We start from the raw sequence: 25,418 nt of genomic DNA, 5'->3' as shown, positions 1-25,418 counted from the left end.
AAAACGGGCATGAAGTGTCATCAACACTCCTCACAAAAAATCTGCACAATACCCAATTCCCAAAGTAAGACTTCTTTGGGTTCAAATTTAGCAAAAGAACTTGAAATAGAGTAAAAATTTACAAAATATGCTGTCTAAAGTCAAAAACACAAAACATCAGCTCCTCCAAATATAATCCTGATAGCCCCCCCGGGGGCACTCAATTTTTTTTGGTAGGGGTGTGCCACCGCCAGTTTGAACTTGAGGTCTAAGGAACTGATCGGCAGGTCAAAAAGGGGGGTCTAGGGAACTGATTGGCCGGTCAAAAGGGGGTCTTGGGAACTGATTGACTGGCCAAAAGGGGGGTCTTGGGAACTGATCGGCCGCCAAAATCTGAAAAATCTCGGAAACTAAACCCGCAGGCCAAACCAGGGTTCAATTTTGTTGTGCTTTTGCCACAGATTTTTGAAGGAATCGATTTCACTTTGAATTGTGCATTAAATTATTAATCAGGAAAATCATTAATGCAAAATAGGTCTGGTTTGGCCCATTATACGATGGAAACCTCAACAAAGCAAAACAGCATTCAAATCAAAATTACTAGACCCTGTAGACCTACAATCTATGCTATTAGCCTACTGATAATTATAGCAGCATTACAAAAGCCCACCATAAAAACAAACCCACAAGAATTATTTTTTTTCAGTGCCGAATAGAAAAACATTTAAACTACATTGAACTGTCATGCTTATACCATGAGATGATTGAGTGAAGTGTGCAGAATTTGACAGCCATTCCACTCCCGATTTTACTAGACCAGTAGATCGTAAATTACCTTTTAATTCATTGTTTATGGAGAGCTGCAAGGATGTGTACATAATTATTAAGGTACTTTTCCTCATATTTGGCAATTTTATTCCAAAAAGAGATCTCAAAATCATTTATTTCTAGCTAAATGTTCACCAGCTGGACTCTCGCGATCGGCATTGCTGCAATGTTTATTTATTATCAGTCAACCAGTGTTGCCACTACTAAAGGAGCCCAAAATCCCACCCAAAGTTCACCTTATTCCTTACAATGTGTTTCAATGGGGAAGAAATTAATGGAAAATTCCCTTTGAAGTTTTTGGGCTCGCAAAAGTAGCTTTTGGGTCTGCTTTTGGGCTTGAAATAGTAGGACAGAAAACACGTCTCTCAAGATGCCGATGAGAGCGGAAATCGATGATCTGAGGGTCTATGGAACGGCTAGAAAAATTTTGGGGCTTCAGAGCGGCAAACAATGAATTCAGAGGGTCTAAGGAACGGCCAGTGGCTCTGAAAAAGGGGGTCGTCGCCGCGGCACATACCCGTATAGCTGGGAAATGTGAGTGCCCCCCCCGGGAGCCCCCTGCCCAGATCACTAATTTCCACAAACAGACCCGAGTTAATGGTACCGTACAATTAGGCTAGTCATGTGTATCATATTCGACTTTATTAGCCCCCCTCCCCGGCACTTTAGCCCCCGGCCAAGATCACTCATTTCCACAAATAGACCCGAGTTAATGGTACCGAACAAATTAGGCTAGGCATGTGTATCATATTTGACTTTATTAGCCCCCCTCCCCGGCACTTTAGCCCCCGGCCAAGATCACTCATTTCCACAAATAGATCCGACTTTATGGTACCATACAATTAGCCTAGGCATCTGTATCATATTCGACTTTATTAGCCCCCCTCCCCTGCACTTTAGCCCCCTGCCTAGATCACTCATTTCCACAAACAGATGCGAGTGAATGTGTATCATATTCAACTTAATTAGTGCCCCCCCTGGCACTTGAGTTAGTCATCTGAAGGGAACAATTAATTAGTATGTTAATGAGAGCAAAAACTTAAGGAATTCTCAAGTAAAAAACCAAAAGGACTAAGAGTTGTATATACTTTGGAATTTCCATGTCTTCTTTAGATTTATATCTCACAAGATGGAAAATATTGAGGATTCCCAACGAAAAAACAAGATTTACTCTGGGAATTACTGTTTAGATGATTAGAAAATAATTGGAAATCTTAATGTCTTCTGGGCAGAACACTCTCCTGGCAGAATGTGGCAGAAGTAGCCCCTGGAATAGTGGATGATGGGACATAGGAGTAAAGTCTATTACCAAGTGCCAGCAAAATAATACAAAGAATTAATTATAAAAACAGTCTGGCAGTGATGCCAATTTCTGACATATGTGATATGATCAAGCAAAATGAGTTGTCTGTTGCTAGAATTGATTTTGAGATGTGGCCAATTAATATTGTATCAAATTCCTTTTGTTTTCCATTGTTTCCAACTTTACTAAATTTACCACGCCTCTGGAACCAAATTCCAAATTTGATGGGAGTTTCAGCCAAATAAAGCTCTTAACATGTTCAACATGGAAAACTAGGAAAAAAGTTGAGGATGGTCGACATATGACTAGTTTTTGCTTGATCACATCACATGATGTTTCCCTTTGATCATGTCATACATGATATTAAAACCACTGTCACAATTCCTTGATACTATTTTACAAGTGTGCTGTGTGGGTATGCAAATTCAAGATAGAAGCCAGATTCTGATTGGCTGATTAAATCAAGCCATGAACCACACAATCTTATTGGCTGATGAATGGAGACGTTGTATGCATTAGCAATAAATGATTAAAAGAATGTGGCAGTGATTTTAATCAGGGACAAAATCCGGCGGCTCTGCATGTATATATTCCTTTAAAGGAAGTCCAAGTTTTCACATTATGCTAAAGACATTCAAAGAAAGAGACAAAGAAAGAAACATTTCCTTCCCATGGTTCATTATCATGTGGGTTCCATGGAGAATTTGGCCATATCATTGCGACAAAAGTAGTGTACTACGACCCCGTTGGGTAACCTGGCAAAGGCGGAGTCACCTATCCTCTTCTTGCACACAGGACAGTTCCTCTCCTCGGTGATCACACACTTACTGCTCTGGTAATGAATGTGTTGTTCCCTGACCTGTAATGGTAAACAACAAAAACATGACAAGAAAAAATATTAGTGACACATACTAAATACTGTTTTGTATCAAACTTGCGCTGCTAATGTAAAGTGTGCTGAGGCTTGTGGATCAACATCTAGGCGTTGTACCTATGTGTAGCACACTATAAATCACTGCATTTTTTTAAAAATGTCTTTCATTGATTAGCGCTGTTAATGTCTTTTAATTGATTAGTACCGTAAAATGGGGTAACTTCGGTCAGCGGGGTAACTTTGGTCGGTTAAATATATATTTTTAAATGGTCATATTTTCGTACAGCAATATTGTTTTTAGTCATATTTGGTTTCAATTTGTTAAGAAATATATTTGGAAGAAATAATAGTCACTCATGTCCAATGTCCTCCAAATTTAAGAAAAAAATCTTTTTTTATATTTCTTTCAGAAAAAAATATAAATCAATATTTGTGAGCAAGGATGTGTGCTTGATTAATTTTGCAAGGGGTCAAATGTCACAAAAAACAACAACTCGCCCATATACAGCGAAGATCAATTTTTTAATTTTTTTTTTCCTTCATGAATGGTAATACTCTGACCAAAGTTGCCCCAAATACAGGGTAACTTTGGTCAGGCTATTTTGTAACCCCTTACAAAATTATTAAAATATCTTTTTTAACTTCAAGGTGTAGAATGGGACCCTAATGTCACAAAAAAAGAGTTAATTAGAAATATAATTGGTTTTGTTTGGAAGCGGTGGTTGAAAAACTCTGAAAAGTGCCCAAAGTTACCCCATTTTACGGTAATGAGAGTACTTTCTCAGTGACTTGGCTTATGGACATTCAATCAATGTACCTGTAATTATTAAAAATGAAAATAACAAAATAACCCACTTATTTGATATATTGACACATTTATACACTGTAAATCAAAATTTTGTTGTGTGGGGTGTGTCTGTATGTGGCTCCAGTCTTGATTTTTTTCTGAAAATTACACCAATTTTTGACAGAAAATAGTTTGTGCATTTTATGGAACTTTGAAGAGAAAAGCACAAATAATCTCTGAAATTTCTCTACTGTAGTACTGTCTTGAGTAACACCTCATAACAATAATAACAACCACATTAGCATCAATAAAACAACATAATACACACAGATGAAACTGTAGCCCTCCTCATTTCCTAAACATATGTGAATAAACTTTTGCAAGTATCATCATCCACATTGGAATTGGTATCATCTGCGTTCTCAAAAGAATAAGAACACAGAATTCCAAAATAATTGAATTAGATCTTCCTCTGTATCGAATCATGAAATGAATCCACATGTTGAAGGAACATGAACTTGGCTATAATAAAAAACCCACCAAGCTGAAAATGCTTCCAATGTGTTCATGTGTATCCCATTACAATACAAGGAATTATTCAATAAACTGTGTTGGAAGTACAATCTGTAAGTCTCTCTTGATTTGATTTAAAAACACATTTTATCGGGGAGGGGTGGGGGGGGAGGGGGGATTTTGATGAGGCTGCTTTCCCCATGCCTTCACTGCCAAATGAAACCCATACAATATTTTGAAATGGTACACATTCACTGATCTAACTACCAACATGGGTATTTAAAGCAGCTTTGTAATAATATGTGACAGAAATCAGATTATTTGTGGATGAAAAGATTTCTTCCGGTTAGACTACCCTACTATATGTATAGGCACAGGCTGTTTACTGGAAATAATAGTCCCAAGTTCATCATCAATGAATTTGATTGAATTAGTGCATGAATCTTGGAACTAAAGTTAATTTTTTATTACTTCCGTGTCCGGGTATGCACTGGTGAATTGCGATCGCTTAGAAGTGACAAGGTCGCTTACTACGCGCCGCGCCAACAACCAATGGTTCAACTGACTTTGTTGTCAAATGCGTTGATCAGTCAATCAGCGTGATTGTTTATTTCTTCTGTGTGTACGCTCGTCTACGCTTGGAGCACAGCTCGGTACCACAGAAGTAATAAAAAATTAACTTTAGAAAAATCTGCTCTGTTTCAAAATCCCTTTTTTTTAAAGTGCAAACAAAATGACATGAAATCTGGAAAGACTAGATCTAATAACTTATTATTCCTGTATGAATTTCTTCATGATATTAACATTAAATTTCAACTTGCCTTTTAATTTCGAATTGCTAATTTACACAACATTTAAAAGCGATGTAATTATGACAATATGAGTACTATAATTATGTATAATAGTATTATACATGACAAGATGTAACAAGAAATATGAAGTACTGTAAGCTTTAAATCCAAGAAGTAATATCATCACATATATCCTGTAGAATAATTATCACTGTATTGAACTTGAAATTTGCATTGAGTTTGTTTCCCAGCTCAGGTCAAGTGTTCTTGAGGACCTCTTCTGTGGCTTCCACAAAATTATCCCTGATATCTGAAGAGGCATGAGGAGATGCTGAAGATAAAAAAGTATGGTCATTGATCTATTTCTATGTCTATGTGTGCTTCCTCTTCAGCATGTGGGGTGGGCAACACATCTAATACAGGGCATCTATGAACAAAACTTCCCTAAGGTGTGATAGTTAATCAAGTTTAAAAGTAACCACCAGATATTTGGCCAAAAAACTGCATGGAATGGGTTTTTTTGTGTGTGTGGGGGGAGCTATATATACAGCACTGTCCGATGATCCCAGAGGTATATTAACAGGGAGAGGACTACTCTGCATGGTACAAATATAACAGACTGCAAGGGCCTCCCCCTTGAGTGGGCAGGGCGGGCTACACATACAGCATCTCTGGCCAACCCCTTTAAGGGCATTAGGGTTACCTTAAACACTCTAAGTTTCATGGTTATGTGCACAAAATATTTCATGTTGATGAATGTAATGACCAAAGGGCCATCTATTCACTGAAACCAAAGCAGCAGTGATATGGACAGCAAACAAAATGAAATGAAACAGAAAATAGTGCTATGGAGCAGAAGAAACAATGACATGAGACAAGGCATGAACAAACCATGGTAGAGATAACCAGGTATACCATATGGAGATGGGCTGGGCTCAAGATGTCAGATCAGATGAGACACACAGAATGTCAGCCAAGAACATGACAAAATAGAACAAGTAGTCGAGAGAAGTCAAGATGAAGAGACGATCATCACCACCACCCAACACTGATATGTATCATTCAAAGCTTGGGTAAGATACTGTATGATGGGGCACTCCATATGGGATACTAAATCTATGTCAATGTGAGCTTCTGAAGTCCAGATCACTGTAGACTTGCGTAGTGACTGTTCACACGAAATAGTAATGTTGCGACATCTAAAGGCGACTGGACCACGTAAATGCAGGTCATGCAAACACATAACAAAAGCGGGCTTACACGTTACCTTACAAGATACGGTAAAAGTGGTGCTGAGAGAACATAGCTTTATGTTACAAGACACAGTAAAAGTGGCGCTAAAAATACAGCTTTTACTTGAAGTGTTTATTTATAACATTCGGCCAAAGTCGAATAGTACTCAGAGGCTCTACATTCAAGGGATTGAATTGAATATGACGGGACAGAGATTTAGGAAGAGGTCCAATTTTAGATTCAGGAGGAAACCCAGAGCACAAGAAGAAAAACCTGCATGGATGAGCATAGATCGGCAACCAAACTCACATATGTGACAATGCGGGGAATTGAACCCCCACCACAACAGTGGTGTGAAGAGAGTGAGAAGACCAGCACACTAACCCGTCTTCCCTATTATTACTTTACACACATTTTGTATGCAATACATGCCATGGAAGTGCACATTAAAGGGGGGTAACCCTATTGGTTTTGGATATGGATTGTCTTTAAAATTACATAATAATATCAAATATCGCCTCCTTTATGCTGCTTTGTGAAAAAACGAGAGCATTTTCAGCGTAAATGTGAATAAATAGCCAAATTTGCAATCCAATACCTTGGTATACGTGAATTGCATTCTGGGCAGGCAATGACGAATGCTGACATGCTGTACAATGCCCGGTCCGTATTGAACGGAAATTTTTTTTTTTTTCGTACCGTTTCAGAAAAAAAGGAAACAAAATATATTTCCCCTTGCAATATGTACATTTCAAATGAATATAAAAAAGTTTGGGTAAAATGGAGAGGAAAAAACCCTTCCGAGACCGGGTTTTGAACCGGTACCTCTCGGTAAAAACAAATGCGCTAGTCAATTGAGCTATTTAGCACACTACGCTTACCGTTGCCGTTTTCATAACTATATACGGCGCACCGTCTTGCGGTGACTGATATTTCGTTCATAATTCCCTCCCAGAATTCCAAAGTATTTACCATTGTTTACAAACTGGTATACCTGTAAAACCGCTGTGATTCATGATTTCTCGAAATACATCGACTTGGAGCGTCAAATTTCAGGATAGTAATGAGAAAAATAGTATCTATTATGTGATACCAAAACCTCATCAACAATGAAAAAATCGGGGATGATGCTGTCGATCGGGTTACGGACCTTTAATATGCATTAATGCAGATCTTTCTTCCTGTATAGAGTACCCTAAAGACAGATGGAACATCATAGAGGAAGTTTCACATAACAGTGCATGACAAGGCTTGGTGAGTGAGGATAGAGCCAGAGTATGGTGGTTAAATATCACACACCGTAGCTATTTCAAAATACAGCTATCCTGTATCTATCAAATGACATTTATATGATATCAAGTGGAGCCTGCATGTATCCGTGTCAATAGATATAAGTTGTCAGGAAATAGAGTGGGGGTTATGCGTGAGTGTACAGAATTTAATAGATACCATTCATCACGCTCAAAAGAATATTGCAAATGCAAGCGAAAAGAAAATACCAATATTCCACCGAAGGGTGTGTCCATAGGACTCCAAATTATATTATATTATACCACATAATCTGATATGAACATTGGTAGTTCAACCAGAAAAAAACCGACTCTGGATAATGAAGCCAGATTAAGGGCCTTTTCATGACACATAAGAAAAGTAATCAGCAAAACATATTTTCCCCAATTTTTTTTCATGACTAGTACATGTTCACGAAAGAGGTAAAATCATGGACATTTGGTAAGATTAGCCTTCGCTTGGCAAATGAAAAGTTTAGATGCACCAAAACTGAAAAAGCAGCCTACAGTGGCCTCTGCTAATTCACCAAGTCCAAGCCCCCTGACTTTTGCACAACAAAAATAATAGCTTCCATAACGATTGCTCTCCTGAGAAAATATGAAATGTCAAGTGTGCATCTATTAAGGTGAAATTGTTTTTAGATCATGTAAATAATCGAGTCACCTACTTAGCAACTATTTTGGTTGAAAATGTTTAGGCATTGCCTCAGGTGTTTATCATTAATAGATGCATTTAAAAGTGCAAATCTTGCTAATCAAATTAGTTTTTCAAATGGCAGTTAATTTTGATCTACATGATTGCTTTCTACAAAAATTTGCATCATACCTTCAGAGGACAGCAGATTAAAGTACTGAGAAAAATAAATTGACTTAAAGAGCTGTGAGTGAAGGAATGAATGATTGAGGCAATGGACCAATGAATCAATCAATTTTGAATGTTGAACAACAATTACTGATAACAAAACAAATGGAAACAGCAATCAATCAATCAATCAATCATAAAAATGAATGATCGGATTGATCAATCACTCAATCATACCATCGGATTGATCAATTATTCAATCCATCAAGCAATCATCCGTACATTACCAGAAAAGAGATTAAAATAGGCACCCAATTCTTATTGGCCCAAATACCCATGTAGTCATATCAAAATTGGAAACACACAATGTACGAAAACAAAATTGCTAACACATAATTTTATGAAAGAATTCTATAAATTCAATGTCACTCTAAATATGGATATACCATTGGCTAAGAACAGCAATCAATTCCGATTTTCTGCTCCAATTGTCCCTTAGCTGACCTTGAGATGCTAACCTCGAATGGCAATTTTCATGTGATTATTGTTTGTGTGCTCATAAAATATCATCAACATGATAGGCTTTTTATAACTTTGTGAATTTCACATTTTTCCCACCATCATACATTTAGGTGGTAATTTTTATGTTTTTTTAATTCATGCTATCATAGAAGTGAACAGAATGTGTGAAAATTTACTGCAGTATGGAAATGTTTTGCCTACACAATTTAGATTAACCCTTTACTGTGCAGATATTGGGTGTTAACAAGCAGATGAAAGGTTATTATAAAAAGTTTAAAATTTCATCATATCCAAATTTGAAATCCCCAAATTCCCTGCATGAGTACGTTTATTCCTTATTTGGGTTAAGCGATTCTTGAGAGAATTTATATTTTTAAATAAAATAACAATCACTCCAGTGCATGTCAGGTGTTTGTCAATACTAAAAGGTTATTTGCTCGTCACATGATTGTTAGTCACATATACTTTTCTTTTTAAATCGTGAAGGAGTTTTGCACATATGGATGATAGATTCTTACCCAACAATGGAATTAATTCAGGGAAAAAACCTACTATACTACAGAGCTACAGAGTGAAAATCATACCCTCACAATAAGCACAAGATATGCTCAAAATATACTCAAAATGTTTGTCACAAAAATTTTACACCACAAAAATAAATAGTTTACAAAGCCAATTCAACCACCATCTATCCATCCATCTGAGTATCATTGCATCTGATCACGTTCATGCAATTTGCTCCACGTCACTGCATCAAGCACACCACCATGGGCAAAATGGGAGTGCTATTTTTAAAAAGTAAGGTTCGGTGAGATACTGCAAGGTGGTATTCTTATGGAAAGTTGTATTTTCTGTTACAACTGATTGTCTTGGTCTCTGAATTGATCAATTCAATGTACAGACAATGAAATATTATTACAATGTGCAAGTTTACTGTAGCTTGTTGTATCCAAGTAATCTAGTATTTGCTTTTTCGAAAAAATTTCCAATTTTTCCCCCAAAATTTGAATGTGATTTTATCCTCAGTGTTGCTCAAATTGTAAGGCCATCAAAATACTCATGAATTTAAGGGTTTAAAGGCATATTCAGTGATTTGCTCATACAGGAATTGTTAAATTTATCAAAATTCAGATTTTGACACCTTAAATAGTGTCATAGATGTGCAAACATAGCCTGCTGGTGGTTTATAAGCCGAATGCTATGTATTAAAGACAAAATAAGACATTTTACATGAATCTGTCATTTAAAAGTATAAAATTAGCTATTTGTATTTGAATGGGGCTGCAACTTTTTCAATACTGCTATTTTCCTTGTTTTTTTGGCCAAATGTTTCATTTCAAAAATACCTAATGACAATTTTAATGATGAATCCTTTACTTTTAGGCAATTTATAAACAATTACAATTTTTTTAAACCTTCGCTGGGATCACTGAATAGGCCTTTAACTCCAAATTGAAATTTGTATCTAGAAATACTGAAACCATTTTCCCAAGTGGTGTGTCACAACATCACTTGTCTGGCTTGAAGCCTCACTCTATACTTGAATCTGAAAGAAGCATAACTGCAAGGTAACATTGGGCTGTTCCAGTTGAAATCCATACACCTCTGGAAGACATTACCTTAATCTTCCACACAGGGAGTGTGAATTTCAAATGGGATTACATGAATGGGTGACTTCATTTGAAATCTATGCCCCCTGTGTGATAGATTAAAGTCATGTTTTTCATAGAGGGTGTATGGTTTTCAGTTGGCATAGCAAATGCACATGATGGGATTTTATGCAACACACATTGGATGTTCCACAGTTTCCTATTCATGGGAAATTGTGATTTCATGGTTTTGAGCAACAGGTTGCAGCATCTATTCATCTATTATTTCCAATTTGAGCGCTGACATATTGGAAAATGTTGCCAATCAATATTCATGAGTGCACATTCAACATCCCATTTTCGAAATTGGGTGACTTGTGTTGGGCAGGTGTGAAATACATCTGACTGGGTGTTTCAATTACGTAACGAATAAAGCTTTTGGCATCATGAAATGGCTGCCTAGTGTTGTTATGTTTAGTTTCAATAATAATAATTAGTATTATTTTCTTTATTCATTCATTGTTACATTAAGTTGTAACACATTTGTTTAACATAATGTTTTTCATGACGGAGCCACTTGCACAACTCAAGAAAGTGTTGCACACTGATTTCACTGCTAATATGAGCAAAAACAATAAATATTTAAAATACATCAATAAAAAACTTATATTTGTCATATTAAATATATTTGATAATTGATTTGACCATCAGTATATATAAGCATTTTGAGGCATATTTTAGGACAAACCAGACCTTTAAAAAAAAAGGCATTTTACACTTCGTCGTTGGGCAGGAAAAACCTCGTATGTGCTTGTGCCTGAACATTTTTAAAACAAAACTGCCAACAGGTTACATAAGAGGTTTTGCTTTAAACATGTTCAGGGGCCAATGACACAAAAGAGGTTTTTCCTGCCCAATGACGATTTTGGTTTTCAGGCAACCTACAGGAAATAAACACGTGCTTCCCCCTTCAATCTAATTAATTAATTTATCATTGCATTAAATAAATTTTCATAAGCGCTTATCCTTGTCCGAAGTGTTAGTTTACAATCACCTATGATATTTCTCTGTGGAGCATTTTAAACTGACCAATACAAATATCAGACAGAGCCTTGGGGTATCCCGGCTCAATCTTGGCGTCATTGTCTTGGAGTTAAGCATAAGCATTATGCACATCACAAATGTCAAGAGGGTCTGTCACCAAGGGTGCTGGTTATTATTTTACCAAAGATTATTTGCTTTTAAAAACAATGACAAGAAGAGTCCATAAAGTTTAAATACAGTGGCTTAGCCAGGACTTTTTCAGATGGGGAACAGGGGTGGGCAGACAATGTTCAAGGGGGGGAATTTGCTGTACCGTGATATTGTCAATTGTAGTCCTTGCCCCCTATAATATATATATCTTACTTGTCACCAATGTGCTATAATTTTTGAGAAAAATGCAAAAGTAGGTACAAAATTGGCCAGGGGTGTAGTACCCCCTTAAATAACATTGTGTTAAAATATTTGCACCAGCAAACACAGAAATGTTCTTAAAATGTTTTTTACAAAACGTTTTAATAACATTTAAATGTCGGGTTATATAAAGGTCGTGAAAACATTTTTAAAACGTTATCGTAAATATTTTGGGCAAACATTTTTTGCTAAATATTATTTCAACCTCAAAATAACATTCTGTTTAGAACTTGTACCAAGTTTTCAAAAATGTTTTTGGAATGTTATTAAAACGTTTTTATACCCTTTATATAACCCGACATTTAAATGTTCTCTGTAAAACATTTGTGTTTACTGTGCAGTAAATTGCCAACAAATGTTATTTAATGTTATGAAAACGTTTTATACCATTAATGTACCCTTAATATACCCCGACATTTAAACAAAGGTTTTCTGACAACCTTTTATAACCTTTTGCGAATGTCGTCGAAAATGTTTTGTGTTTGCTGGGGAGTCCTTTTTAAATATGACACAATAACAATACACACCTCCCAACGTCAGCCATTAGTTATATGGAAAAACCAAAAGATTGTTGAAGTACTATGAATAAATAGTTTATTTAGCAAGGGAGAGGATTGAACTTTCAATTTATGTTTTTGTACAATCATTTACATCATTTTGAACCACTTTCAGTTTTGCTCCAGATGTGGAAGGAGTCAGCTTTATAACAACTTTTGCTACCTTTATATAATATGGCATCATCAATCTTTTGGTTTGTCCCCTTATTTTGCACCTCTGAATGACACAGTTTCCTTAGTATAATAAACTGCAACATCAAAAATGTGTCAGGTCAGAATCAATCTTGTCTAAAAGTATGTCACTGGTCAACACAACTGCCAAGAATTGACTGTGTGTGCTATTGAAAAAATGTTTGACCTTTTGCTCCAAGCAGGATAGACAACATCTTTTAATACATCGCAACAGCAGCACTGATATTTGTGCATGAACTAAAGCTAAAAGATTGCACCGCCACCTGCATTGAATATACAGCCATAGGATATTCAATAAAGATTTTCTACTTGGATTCAAAGTTCCGGCACCTACTATCATATTCCATTTTATTACAAATTCTCTTGAAGCGGACAAGTTGTTTGGCGACAAGATTACATTTACACCCTCATAGAAACTATTGCTTCAAAATGAGACTATTTGAGCACTTTTTTCTCTGAAGCTAATTAGACGTAATTGCCAATGGCGTCTGTCAGATTTTAAAGTAAAACTCAGAAATTCTACAAATGGTAAGACAACAGTGATGTGCCCAAGGGGTGGCTTATGGAGCTTGCAGTCACCAGATTTTCATTATAATCATGCAAGATCACCCTACTTGGGGCACATTTCAGTTATTCATCCCCCTGGGGAAGGGGCACAATTCCCTTGAGGTTGAAGGTTGCTGGACATTCCCTAGACACTCCACCTTCTGAGAACAAGAAACAGAGTGTAATCTTTAAAACAACAACAAATAGACAAGCACAATTGTTTATCAAGTGATTTTGGATGGTGTCTAATTTTGCTGTGCACAAAAAGTACAATGTCCCCCTAAGCCACACCATCTATCGGAATATGGCCTTAAGTCTATATTGACATTCATGTACTAGGTTCAACTTACACACCAAAGACTACAGACTGTCAGACTCATTTCCTGGATTCTAAAAATAGCCAATGCTACAAAGGTCCAATGTATGTTTTTATAAACTAACATTATTTTTTTGTACACTTATATTTTGCAAAAATGTAGCACACAAATGTCTACAACGGCTAATGTTGAAAATTCCATGCTACACTATTTGCTTTATTTTCCTCGTAAAATGAAACTCCTATACCTTCACAAAAAATACAAGCAAGGTCTGCAAAAGAAAACCAGAACTTTGAATTAATTATTGGATAATTATGAAAAATTATCGGCACCAACATTTCTCCTTCTGCACTTGACCTTATTACATCAGAGACCATATGCGGTAATTTCATATATCGCTCATTCTACAAAATCCGGTGCCAATAGCCTTTTTTCCATTCTTTGGTCTACCAACACTTTGTTGAGCATTTAGGGCATCAAATATGTTGTTTTTCTGGTAGAACTCAACGAGATCTACGAGGACATATATAGTTTTCCATACTTTAAATGCTTTCTTCAGCCTGATTAACCCTTGCAAAGGCTCAAAAATCGCTAAAAATGCGTTTCCACTGCTCAAGTGTCACATCTAACCCTGAATATTTTCTTTGAATAAATGCGATTTCTTTACATATTTGTTGTTTTTAATTAGATAACGCACCATCATATTGTTTATCAACATTATTTTTAGTGATTAAAACGTCTTTGTGTAATTCTAAAATAAATTGCACTTTCCACCAAAAGCGCTGTGAGCTACGTTACCCCTTTTTAACACACGTTATTGGAAAGAAGTAAAACAGAGGTATCAATGTAATTGCGGTTTTTGAAAGGAAACACTCATAGGTTTTAAAAATCACAGTAAAATCGTGATGCTGTAGCATTTTGGCATAGAAATGTTGTCAACATTGAAATTTCAACCGACCATGTTAAGATTGGTGAGCTACGTTACCAGGATTCTATAGTATGCACTTGTATTACATGTACTTCCTAATAATATGTGAAAGCTACCAGTGGTCGAACCCCATTTATATTAGAATTAACCGACATAACGTTCTAACGTTCGCAAATCACATCAAAAACATTAAAAACCTGTGAACTACGTTACTGTGAGCTATGTTACACACTCATTTACGCATCTTTAAAACTTCTACGAAATGGTAAATTCGGGTTTACATTTCACTCAAGTGATCTTTAGTTTGCTTTTTATGACCTTGGATTGAGTAAAACCAGCCCATTTTGTAGCCGGTAACGTAGCTCACATTACATTGAGTTTTAGTGTTAAAAAACATCATGACCTCCTGAAAGAAAAATATGCATGTGGTGTTGGCAATCTTTTACATATGAAAGTAGTGATACATTTACTCTTAAAAAACACAAAAAGCAGGTGTTTTTGAACAACTTTTATTTTTTCAATTTTTACAGTGGATTGGCACCCGATTTTGTAGAATTAGCGATATGATAACAAGCGATGAAATAAAAACACAAATATTTCATGTAAGGGGCTTATGAATAACACATGAATGGCTTATCTCTGTTGGATATTTAATGTGGCACCACTGCAAAGTCACTAACATTCTGGCAACTTGGTTTCTGGGAATGTTACACCAGACACCATTATTAATTGTGCATTTATTTGTTTAGCTATTGGTTCATTTGTACTAACCAAACCATTCAATGTTAATCTTTGTTAATCACTGACTATAAAACTACCAAAACATAAAAGTTGATAAAAAGAAGTACATATACCAGTAACATGACACCAAAAACAAAATACAGTAGAAATGTTCAGTACATAGCACTGCTAAATAGCCTGCACTATCTATAGATCTTTAGCATAGTTAAATGTTGCTATCTTCAGTAGATATTAGTAAAATCACAAAATGCTATCACATGTTGACATCAGCAGATCACTAATTGTGTAATTGTAAAATCACATATTGCTTATCTTCAGTAGATAGCATTATAAAATCACATGTTGCTATATGCAGTAAAAAGCATTGTAAAATCACATGTTGTTATCTTCTGTAGATAGCAAAATTACATGTTCCTATCTGCAGTGAATATCATTGTAAAATCACATATTACTATCTTCAGTAGATAGCATCAATTGCAAAATCACAAGTTGCTTTCTTCAATAGATATAATTGTATAATGTTATTGTAAAATCACATATTGCTATCTTCAGGAGATAGCATTGTGAAATCACATGTTGCTATCTTCAGCAGATAGCATTGTAAAGTCACATATTGCTATCTTCAGTAGATAGCATTGTAATGTATGTTGCTAGATGTAATTGTACAATTTAATTGTAAAATCACATGTTGCTATCTTCAGTAGATAGCGTTGTTAAATCACATATTACTATCATCAGTAGAGAGCACTGTAAAATCATGTTTTGCGATCTTCAGTAGATTGCATTGTAAATCAGTATGTTACCATCTTCAGTAGATATAATTGTAAAATCACATATTGCTATCTTCAGTAGACAGCATTGTAAAATCACATATTGCTATCTTTAGTAGATAGCCTTGCAAAATCACATATTGCTATCTTCAGTAGATAGCATTGTAAAATCATGTTTTGCGATCTTCAGTAGATTGCTATGTAAATCAGTATGTTACTATATTCAGTTCATATAATTGTAAAATTACATGTTGCTATCTTCAGTAGATAACATTGTAAAATCAATATTACTATCAGTAGATAGTATTGTAAAATCAAATGTTCCTATATTCAGTACATAGCATTGTAAAATCAGTGTACCATCTTCAGTAGAAATAATTGTAAAATCACATGCTGCTATCTTCAGTAGATAGCATTGTAAAATCGCATGTTGCTTTCTTCCGCAGATAGCATTGTAAAATCACATGTTGCTATTTAATTTTCAGTCGATATTGTAAAATCACATGTTGCTTTCTTCAGTAGATAGCATGTACAATCACATATTTCCATCTTAGGCAAAAAAAACGGTTTCTCTCTCAAACCTGTGCGTATGAGTATGCGTAAACCACCCTAGCACCAAGTGGCACAGAAGTGGCAAGAAACAAGGAAATATGGTACAAACACACCCTACCCCCTCCACACACAAATCTTGTGCAGCACTTATCTTTGGTTCCTACAAAAAGGCATACATGTAGCACATAGCTTATTTGCAAAATGTTTGAGAGATAAACCTTCTTTTTGGCCTTAGATAGCATTATAAAATTTGGAGAGCATTCAGAACTTTGGTGCATGATCATTGAATCGATTCCAAAATGAAAGGCTATTGCAAAAAAAACCCAACAAAACAACAACAAATCAACAAACAACAACAACAACAACAACAACAACAACAACAACAACAACATGTTTGCTGTCACAAGAAAATTAAATTTATGCAATTGATGTTATTCATAGTCTTCTTGATTTTTCCAATTCTTATAGCCTGTTTGTCATTGCTAATACAGCTTTGTACAATTTCTACACAATTCTATGCCATTAAATGGTCTGATTTGAACCACCAATCATATTCCCTTTGTTTCCAGACATGACTCAACTATGTCTAGGTACATGTTACCACATCAGACAAGAAACTCTACAGAGGTTTACAGTGGATGGCATTTCATGTTAGATAACCTTTCGAATGCTGACAAGATGAGTGACATTAACTCAACTATCAATCCTAAAGTAAATATTTTATTAGCCAAGCAAAGCCCTTTGAATGATTTGACATGGCAGTCTCTGAGATTTGTTTGGTGAAAAATTCAACATCATATGAGTTCTATGCATGCTTTAGAAATCCTCTAACTAGAGCTGGCAAATTACATTTTTGACATTTTCAGACCATGTGATGTTTATTAAATTGGAACCTGCAATTTTACATGGGATCCTTACCAAAGATTATTTGTCTGAAATAAATATATGGATGAAATACAGTACAAATTCCTTCATGTTGAGCTAGTATGACAAGCGATCTATAGCATAGACAAGAAGACTTATGAGTAGTAAATGTATAAAAATTTCATAGTTTCAAAGTATATTCATCAGTCATGGAAAAGCTCACTTCTGTGACACCTGCTTAATTATTTGTAATTGTTAACTTAACTAGAGTTATAAATGTGGTTTGTAATTAAGGTGGCCCCCACACAAAGGTGTGTAAATAACAATGGTTTCTAAATACAAATAATATATACCAAGTTTGAAGTTAATCGTTTATTGTGTTGGAGCTGCACAGTGGATTAATGAATTTGCTTCCACCCGGACAACCAAACAAACAAACAAACACACAAAGAACCGGACAGCCAAACAACCATTTGGATGATAACGGGCCAAAAATTTAAAAATCACAACATTGTTTATGGAATCACAATAAATAAACATTCTCCTAAGAAGCACCAGCACACCTTCCATGAAATATAAAATCTCAGAAACTTGTTTTTGCTCATCCTGTGGCTAATACAGACCTACCGTAAAATGGGGTAACTTTGGGCACTTTTCAGAGTTTTTAAACCACTGCTTCCAAACAAAACCAATTATATTTCTAATTAACTCTTTTTTGTGACATTAGGGTTCCCTTCAACACTTTAAAGTTGAAAAAAAAATTTAAATAATTTTGTAAGGGTGCCCTAGGGGTTAAAAATAGCCTGACCAAAGTTACCCCGCCTTTGGGGCAACTTTGGTCACAGTATTACATTCCAAAAAAAAAAAAAAATCAAAAAAATTGATCTTCGCTGTATATGGGCAAGTTGTTGTTTTTTGTGACATTTGACCCCTTGCAAAATTAATCAAGCACACATCCTTGCTCACAAATATCGATTTTTATTTTTTCTGGAAAAAAAAATGTAAAAGAATTCTCATTTTTGGTCAAAAATCCTGTTTTTTCGTAAATTTCAAGGAAATTAGACATGAATGACTATTATTTCTTCCAAACATATTTCTTAACAAATTGACACCAAATATGACTAAAAACAATATTGCTGTACGAAAATATGACCATTTAAAAAAAAAATTTGACCAACCAAAGTTACCCCGCTGACCGAAGTTACCCCATTTTACGGTACTTTCTGGCTGTACCAGTGCTAATCTAACAAAAATACAATTGTCTTATATATAATGTAAAAACCAAAGTGACTACAGCCCTGGGTGTCCCTCTTACGTTACTGTCAAGCATGTGTTTATTTCATCGGCACAGTAACAATCTTGTTATTGCAATCCACTGCTCCTCATGTTGACATGTCATATGATAAAAATAGATTCTCCGTCCATCTGAAACTAGTGTCCTCATTGCATAGACATGGTTTTTGAATGCAATAAATATTCTGACTATGGAAGGTTTTTATATACAACTTGAACAACGTTTAGGCAATGAAAAAAAACCCTGTTCTATGGGCGGACTGACCTTTGAAGTAGGGTTGGTCGGTCGGGCAGTTTTTTTTTTTTTTGGGGGGGTTCTAGAGGCTAACATTACCCTTAAGATTTTTTGCAAAATTAAAAAAGAAATCTTCAAAATGCAAATTCTGGGTCGGTCAGGCCCGTAAAACAGGGTTTTTTTTCGTCGCCTTAGGACTAATTCAAGGACTGCATACCAATATGGTATGTTTGGACGCATTACAATATATTTATTTTACATGATAATATAAAATTATCAAAAAATCATTTTTGTTTTTAAAATGGGCCACTCTGTGCTATACACTTAACCCTATGGATGGCGGAAACCTTCAAAATACGCCTAAGAATACGCCTAAGAATACGCTAACCTTAGCGTCTAAGATGCAATCTTAGGCGTCTAAGATGCATCATAGGCGTCTAAGATGCAATCTTAGGCGTCTAAGAAATTCACGGTAGACTTAAATCAACGAATCACAGGACCAGAAATCCCAAACAACCAATCATCTTAGGCGTATTCAATTATTGACCAATGAAATCTTAGACGCCTAAGATTTTACACGCCTAAGAATTCTTACACGTCTAAGATTGATATTTTAGTGATGGACGGTATCACCAAATGACACCAATGTGATTTTCTCTGAGGACTTGCAGCAAAATTGATTAATTGGTTTGATTTTATTTTCGTTGGTTTGGTGTGCTGTTTTGGTGTGGCTAGTAGTAGTCAGGTATTAATGTTGATGAGCATGATGACGGCGACGACGACGATGATGATATGATGATGATGATGATTATGATGATGATGATGATAAAAATTAATACACATACAACAAAGAGGAACAAACATGCCTAGCATATTTTATATACCTCCATGATTCTATTTTTAACATAGAAAATTTGACCTCTTGTCTTCTTGCACTTTGCAGACTGAAATTATGCATATCTGATCTCTTTAATTATAAAAGACGATTTGGCCTTGGCCCGGGGGCCTTGGTGAAAATATGTCACACGCTGTTCGAATTATAAAGACATAGTTGGTTGACCTTATGTGTGTGCAGTGATAACTTGACCTCTGAACGTATTGGATATAAACGCATCATACCCTACACCGTCAGGTTAACTTTCTTGTTGAATGGAGGTATCGAGGTCTCTTAACTGTGTATTTTGGCTCAGTCATAGCATACGTGTTAAGAAAAAACATACATGAAAAGTGAGCAGGGTGACACCATAGACACGTGCTCTTTGTTTAAACATTACAAGTAACATGAGTGGCAAACATTAATGTTTCATTTTGCTTGCAATCCCCTCCCCCAATAACTCCCAATCAATGTTGGAGCCAATACTAGTCCGTTCCTATCTCAGTATCAAAACAACATTGACTGGGGGTGCGGGGGGGGGGGTGAAAATTTCATACTAAATTTAATCCCTCATCTCACTGCCATCATCATCACCACAACGACTCTAATAATCATCTGACATCATTTGTATTATCCATGATCATCATCATCATCATCATCATCATCATCATCATCATCATCATCATCATCATCATCATCAACAACAACAACAACAACACCATCATCATCATCATCCTTATCATCATCATTTACACTATAGCCACACAAATAGAAATCTTACATTAACTGCAAGTCATCAGAAAAACAAATTAAAGTTTTATCAGTTTGCAACAACAACATCAACTGCTAGATTATGTTCAAATGGAAAAAGCCTATTATATAAAAATACATTGTTCCGCCTGAATTGTCAAAAAGTGGCTGAAAAGAACAAAACAATGGGACATTGTGCCGAAAGGTGGGAGAACATGTACCCTATCCCCCTCCCACCCCATCACCCCTTTCTCTTTGGGATTGACGCGGGTGGCTATGGAGAGAAAAGGAGTTTATTAAAAACACACCACCCAGCCATTGTTCGAAATATTCTCTAACGCACAGCGTCCCGTTTTGATCGAATTTGCGATACCGTCCATCACTAGTCACGGTCAAATGGTCAATCTTAGACGTGTAAGAATTCTTAGGCGTGTAAAATCTTAGGCGTTGGTCAATAATTGAATACGCCTGATGATTGGTTGTTTGGGATTTCTAGTCCTGTGATTCGTTGATTTAAGTCTACATGAATTTCTTAGACGCCTAAGATTGCATCTTAAGCGCCTAAGAATGCATCTTAGACGTCTAAGATTGCATCTTAGACGTCTAAGGTTAGGCGTATTCTTAGGCGTATTCTTAGGCGTATTTTGAAGGTTTCCGCCATCCATAAAACCCAGGGTCAGACAGTCAAGCTAGATTTCTTCTGAAGCAGTCATGTTTTCCAATCATTTGATCATATTGACAACTCATGACAGAAATAGATTTTCTGCTCCAAAACAGTCTACCTTTTGCCTTATAACACAAGACACTATCACTTAAATCATTCTCCACACCAGCTACACAGTTCACAAGCCAGCACTCACCAACATGACCCCAACCTTTGACCTCAAAGTTAAGGAGCTGATGTTTGCTACCAACCATACTCATTTCAGCTTGTTAATTTACAGTGCTGAATGAGATACAGAACTGAGCCCCCTGGGAGAGTGACATGTGAGGATGCCATGTCGTCAGAATCAATAGCAATTTCGCTGCACAGATACAAGTCCTGCAGGCGATGTGGGGCATCAAGCTTTACCTTTCCAAGCCCATTACATATGATGTTGTATTTCTTTCAACAATACAAGTTTGGAACTGCATTTATGAATTTTTATAGTACGCTTTTTTCAATCAAATATATGCTATTGTATACTATTATTATATATTAGTACTAAGTTATATAATGTCAGCAGGCATATTGCAAGTCACATACATTATGCAGCTGAAATAAAAAGAGTACCTCACAGGATTAAAACTTTCAATTTTAAAATTCTGTATCTTTACAATGACCAAATCATTCCATACCTACAGATACATGTATGACTACACTTGATCTTCCGACTACCTATCATCGAGCCAAACTTGCCTCTCATTTAAATGCCTAAAAAAAAATTGATTTTCTCTATTTTTTCTTTAACACCTTTAACACTTGTGTAACAAATGTGCATTCTCACTTTCTCTTTGAAAAGAAACAATGACTTTTGCATGACATTTTTCTGTGACTTCGGATTTGTCAAAATTCCATGACTTTTCTCATTTATACTACTAGTAATAATGATATGTTATGGTGAAAAACAAGTTTGGTTGGAGTCTATCCATTATTTTCATCGCTATGTTAAACCAAATAGTCACATTAGACTGCTCAGAGGTTACATCTTTTGACCATCTACTAGTTGAAATCAGGTTTCTATTGTGCTTCTACAACTCCCTCCCTATTTTCCCCAGCACAGATTCAGAATAGGTGACTCTACGAGGGGGTATCAAAAAGATTTAGAAATCGCCCAGAAGTGAACGAGCTTTATCAATGAAATTTTGTCAGTGCAATCACTGGTCCTTATGTACACTATGGTGCAAAAAGGGTTTCATAAGTATGTTTACTTTTTTTTACAGGAGCTAGATGTCACTACCTGTCTATGTAACCACATAACCAGCAAAATGGAGAAAATTGAGGCATGCAGCATGATTAAGTTCCATTTTAAGGGTTACAGTGCCCAGAAAATCTGTGATGAAATAAAAATTCCTTTTCCAAAAAGCGACAGTGATATATCACAATCACCACCGAAGATAACTTTCATTTCATCATCAATTTTCTAGGCACTGCAACCCTTCAAAAGCAGGATCTTAATAATGCTGCTTGCCTCAATTTTCTCAATCTTGCAGTTTATGCGCACTAACTGGGGCAGCAGGTTATTGGCATCTAGTGCCACCTGTAAAAAAGTAAACATACCTATGAGACCATTTTAAAACCATAATGTACATAAGAACCAGTGATTGCACTGACAAAATTTCACTGATATAGCTCTTTCACTTCTGGGCGATTTCTAAAACTTTTTGATACCCCCTCGTACAGAGGCAGCGGATGCGCATTAAAACACATTCCTGGGAAGCGTTTCAATGTGATCTGCAAGCCGAGAGCCGTGTAGACACTTTCTATTATGGACGCGCATTCAGGAGATTGCATTGATGCGTTTTAATGCAGATCCTGTTCTGGTGTAGAGTCGCCCAATATTTGCACTGATGATGTTTTTGTTTTTCATGGAAAAACCTTTACACAGCCATCAAATCATGCCAGCATGCAATATTGCCCAAGTTTATTGCCTTTCAAACTATTGATCATCATCATTCCTGGCTCCATTTTGTCAGCAGCATGTTACCATATGTTTTATCCATCAGTCTGGACTGGTGAAATCTAAAATGATACCATGGATTATAATTATTATGAGATCTCTAATCTTGACATATATGATAACTTGATATATCCAGAAAACTAGGTTATACTTGTAAAAGACTGACCAAGTTTTACATATCAGACTCGTAAGACGGATAAAAACTCTCTCATGGGCATAAGTTAATAGGCACTGGTAAAAATTCATTTCTAGAGATTAAAAAAATTGCATTTAGTATTCTTTTCGAGAAGTATACGAAAGAGAATATAATTGAGCTATATCCTGAATATTGTTTACTCTTTGTTTACTTTATGTCGATTTGACACACTAATTGTAACATGATATGAAATTAAGATTATATTGATGTGACAGCTTGGTATAAACATCAATCCAGCATTTGTAATGCATCTTGAAGACTACCCATCACAAAATATCCATGGTCAATCACTACAAAATATTAATAGCAAGAATGTTTACAGTCATGGGTAAATAATTGTTGATTGATGTTTCTTCAGTGTTGCTAAGCATATTATTTCAAAATATGTATCACCATGAAGCAAAAGCACCGCTAATTTTGTACCCATGTAATTTTCATCCGCTAATTTTGTTTAAATAATTTTCACATTTTGTATTGCAGGCAACTGCAAAGTTTGGAAATGTATTTTTGTGACATATGTAGAGTATCACATAGTATTTTCTTATTCCAAGAAACAGCCACAAAAATAGCAAAAAATTTGAAGTAATTCAAGTAGACTAATCAGTCACGCAGCAAGAGGAAAGGTCTTAAATGTCAGGGCTTGTTTTTCTCATTATATTGTCTCTGCATGATCTCCAATATAATGATGATGAATATGATGAGTGTACAAAGCTTCCTAGCGGAGGCAGTCATCCATATTATAAATACCAACCACCAATAAACCTCATACAATGTAATAGAATGTCCGACTTAACATTATAATGAGCTTCTCTTTGAACATTATAGTTTCTTTCTGCTTTATATATTAGTATTTGTTCAATTCAAAGTCATGGTGGTGGAGATTTGAACTCTTGGAACCAATGAACCTGTGGCTTGCTAATCATATAGTGCTGACAGCTACATGTATCTAATGAAGATAGCACTGTTTGTCCCTAATTGAAATAGTCACATGCCCTTTCTTCCATGCATAATATTGTAGCAATACATCGTATACTATGGAGATATCTACTGAATATAGCAAATATTATTGAATTATCTACTAAAGATAGCAAATACTATTGAACTATCTACTGAAGATAGCAAATATCATTGTACTATATACTGACAATATCAAATATTATTGAATTATCTACTTAAGATAGCAATGGTATTGAACTATCTACTTAAGATAGCAAATAATATTTTGTTTTTACTTTATTGAACTATCTAATGAAGATAGCAAATACTATTGAACTATCTATTGAAGATAGCAAATACTATTGAATTATCTACTGAAGATAGCAAATATTATTGAATTATCTACTGAAGATAGCAAAATAATATTGAATTATCCACTGAAGATAGCAATAGTATTGAAATAGGAAGTACTGAAATAGGAAACATTATTGAACCGTCTAACTATTGAACTATCTACTGAAGATAGCAAATATTATTGAACATCTAGTGAAGATAGCAAATGCTATTGAACAATCTACTGAAGATAGAAAATACTCTTGAACTATCTGCTGAAGATGATAGCAAATACTATTGAACTATCTACTGAAGATAGCATATACTATTGAACGTACTGAAGATAGCAAATACATACAAATACAAGCAAAAGCAACGATTATCATCATTCAACTTTGTCTTATTCTAAAGATTTGACATTTGTTTGCAAAGAACAATATGTCGGAGCAGGCCCCTAATTCAAATCAACCTTTCCTAGATAATAAGCAATGTTGCTACTCAACAACATTACTCAAATTTACACACTTTCTGATTAAGTTACAAAGTGTATTAGAACATCGATCATGAAACCTAACAAAAACAATTTACATTTTTGAGTCGGTTCTTTATAAGTTTCTCTGGAAGACATTTTTGTTTTAAATACAATCTGATCATGTTTCACAACTGAACCTAACAGACTCACCCCAGACTAAGTGTGTGTAAGTCAATC

At 35.5% G+C, this 25,418-nt stretch overlaps 1 protein-coding gene across 1 annotated transcript in view; it reads right to left on the bottom strand.

The window, feature by feature from the left end:
• Nucleotides 1-1,376: 1,376 nt before the first annotated feature.
• LOC140146914 (vam6/Vps39-like protein) overlaps nucleotides 1,377-25,418 on the bottom strand; it is a 74,016-nt gene continuing 49,974 nt past the window's right edge. Inside the window, exon 19 of the mRNA XM_072168782.1 lies at nucleotides 1,377-2,969. Within this exon, the coding sequence (XP_072024883.1) occupies nucleotides 2,793-2,969 (177 nt within the window). The 3' untranslated portion in view covers nucleotides 1,377-2,792. The remainder of the gene's footprint in view (nucleotides 2,970-25,418) is intronic.

This window comes from Amphiura filiformis, chromosome 1, assembly GCF_039555335.1.
Source record: "Amphiura filiformis chromosome 1, Afil_fr2py, whole genome shotgun sequence".
Lineage (NCBI taxonomy): Eukaryota > Metazoa > Echinodermata > Ophiuroidea > Amphilepidida > Amphiuridae > Amphiura > Amphiura filiformis.
The sequence above is the reverse complement of the archived record's forward strand: the minus strand, read 5'-3'. Positions and strand labels throughout refer to the sequence as shown.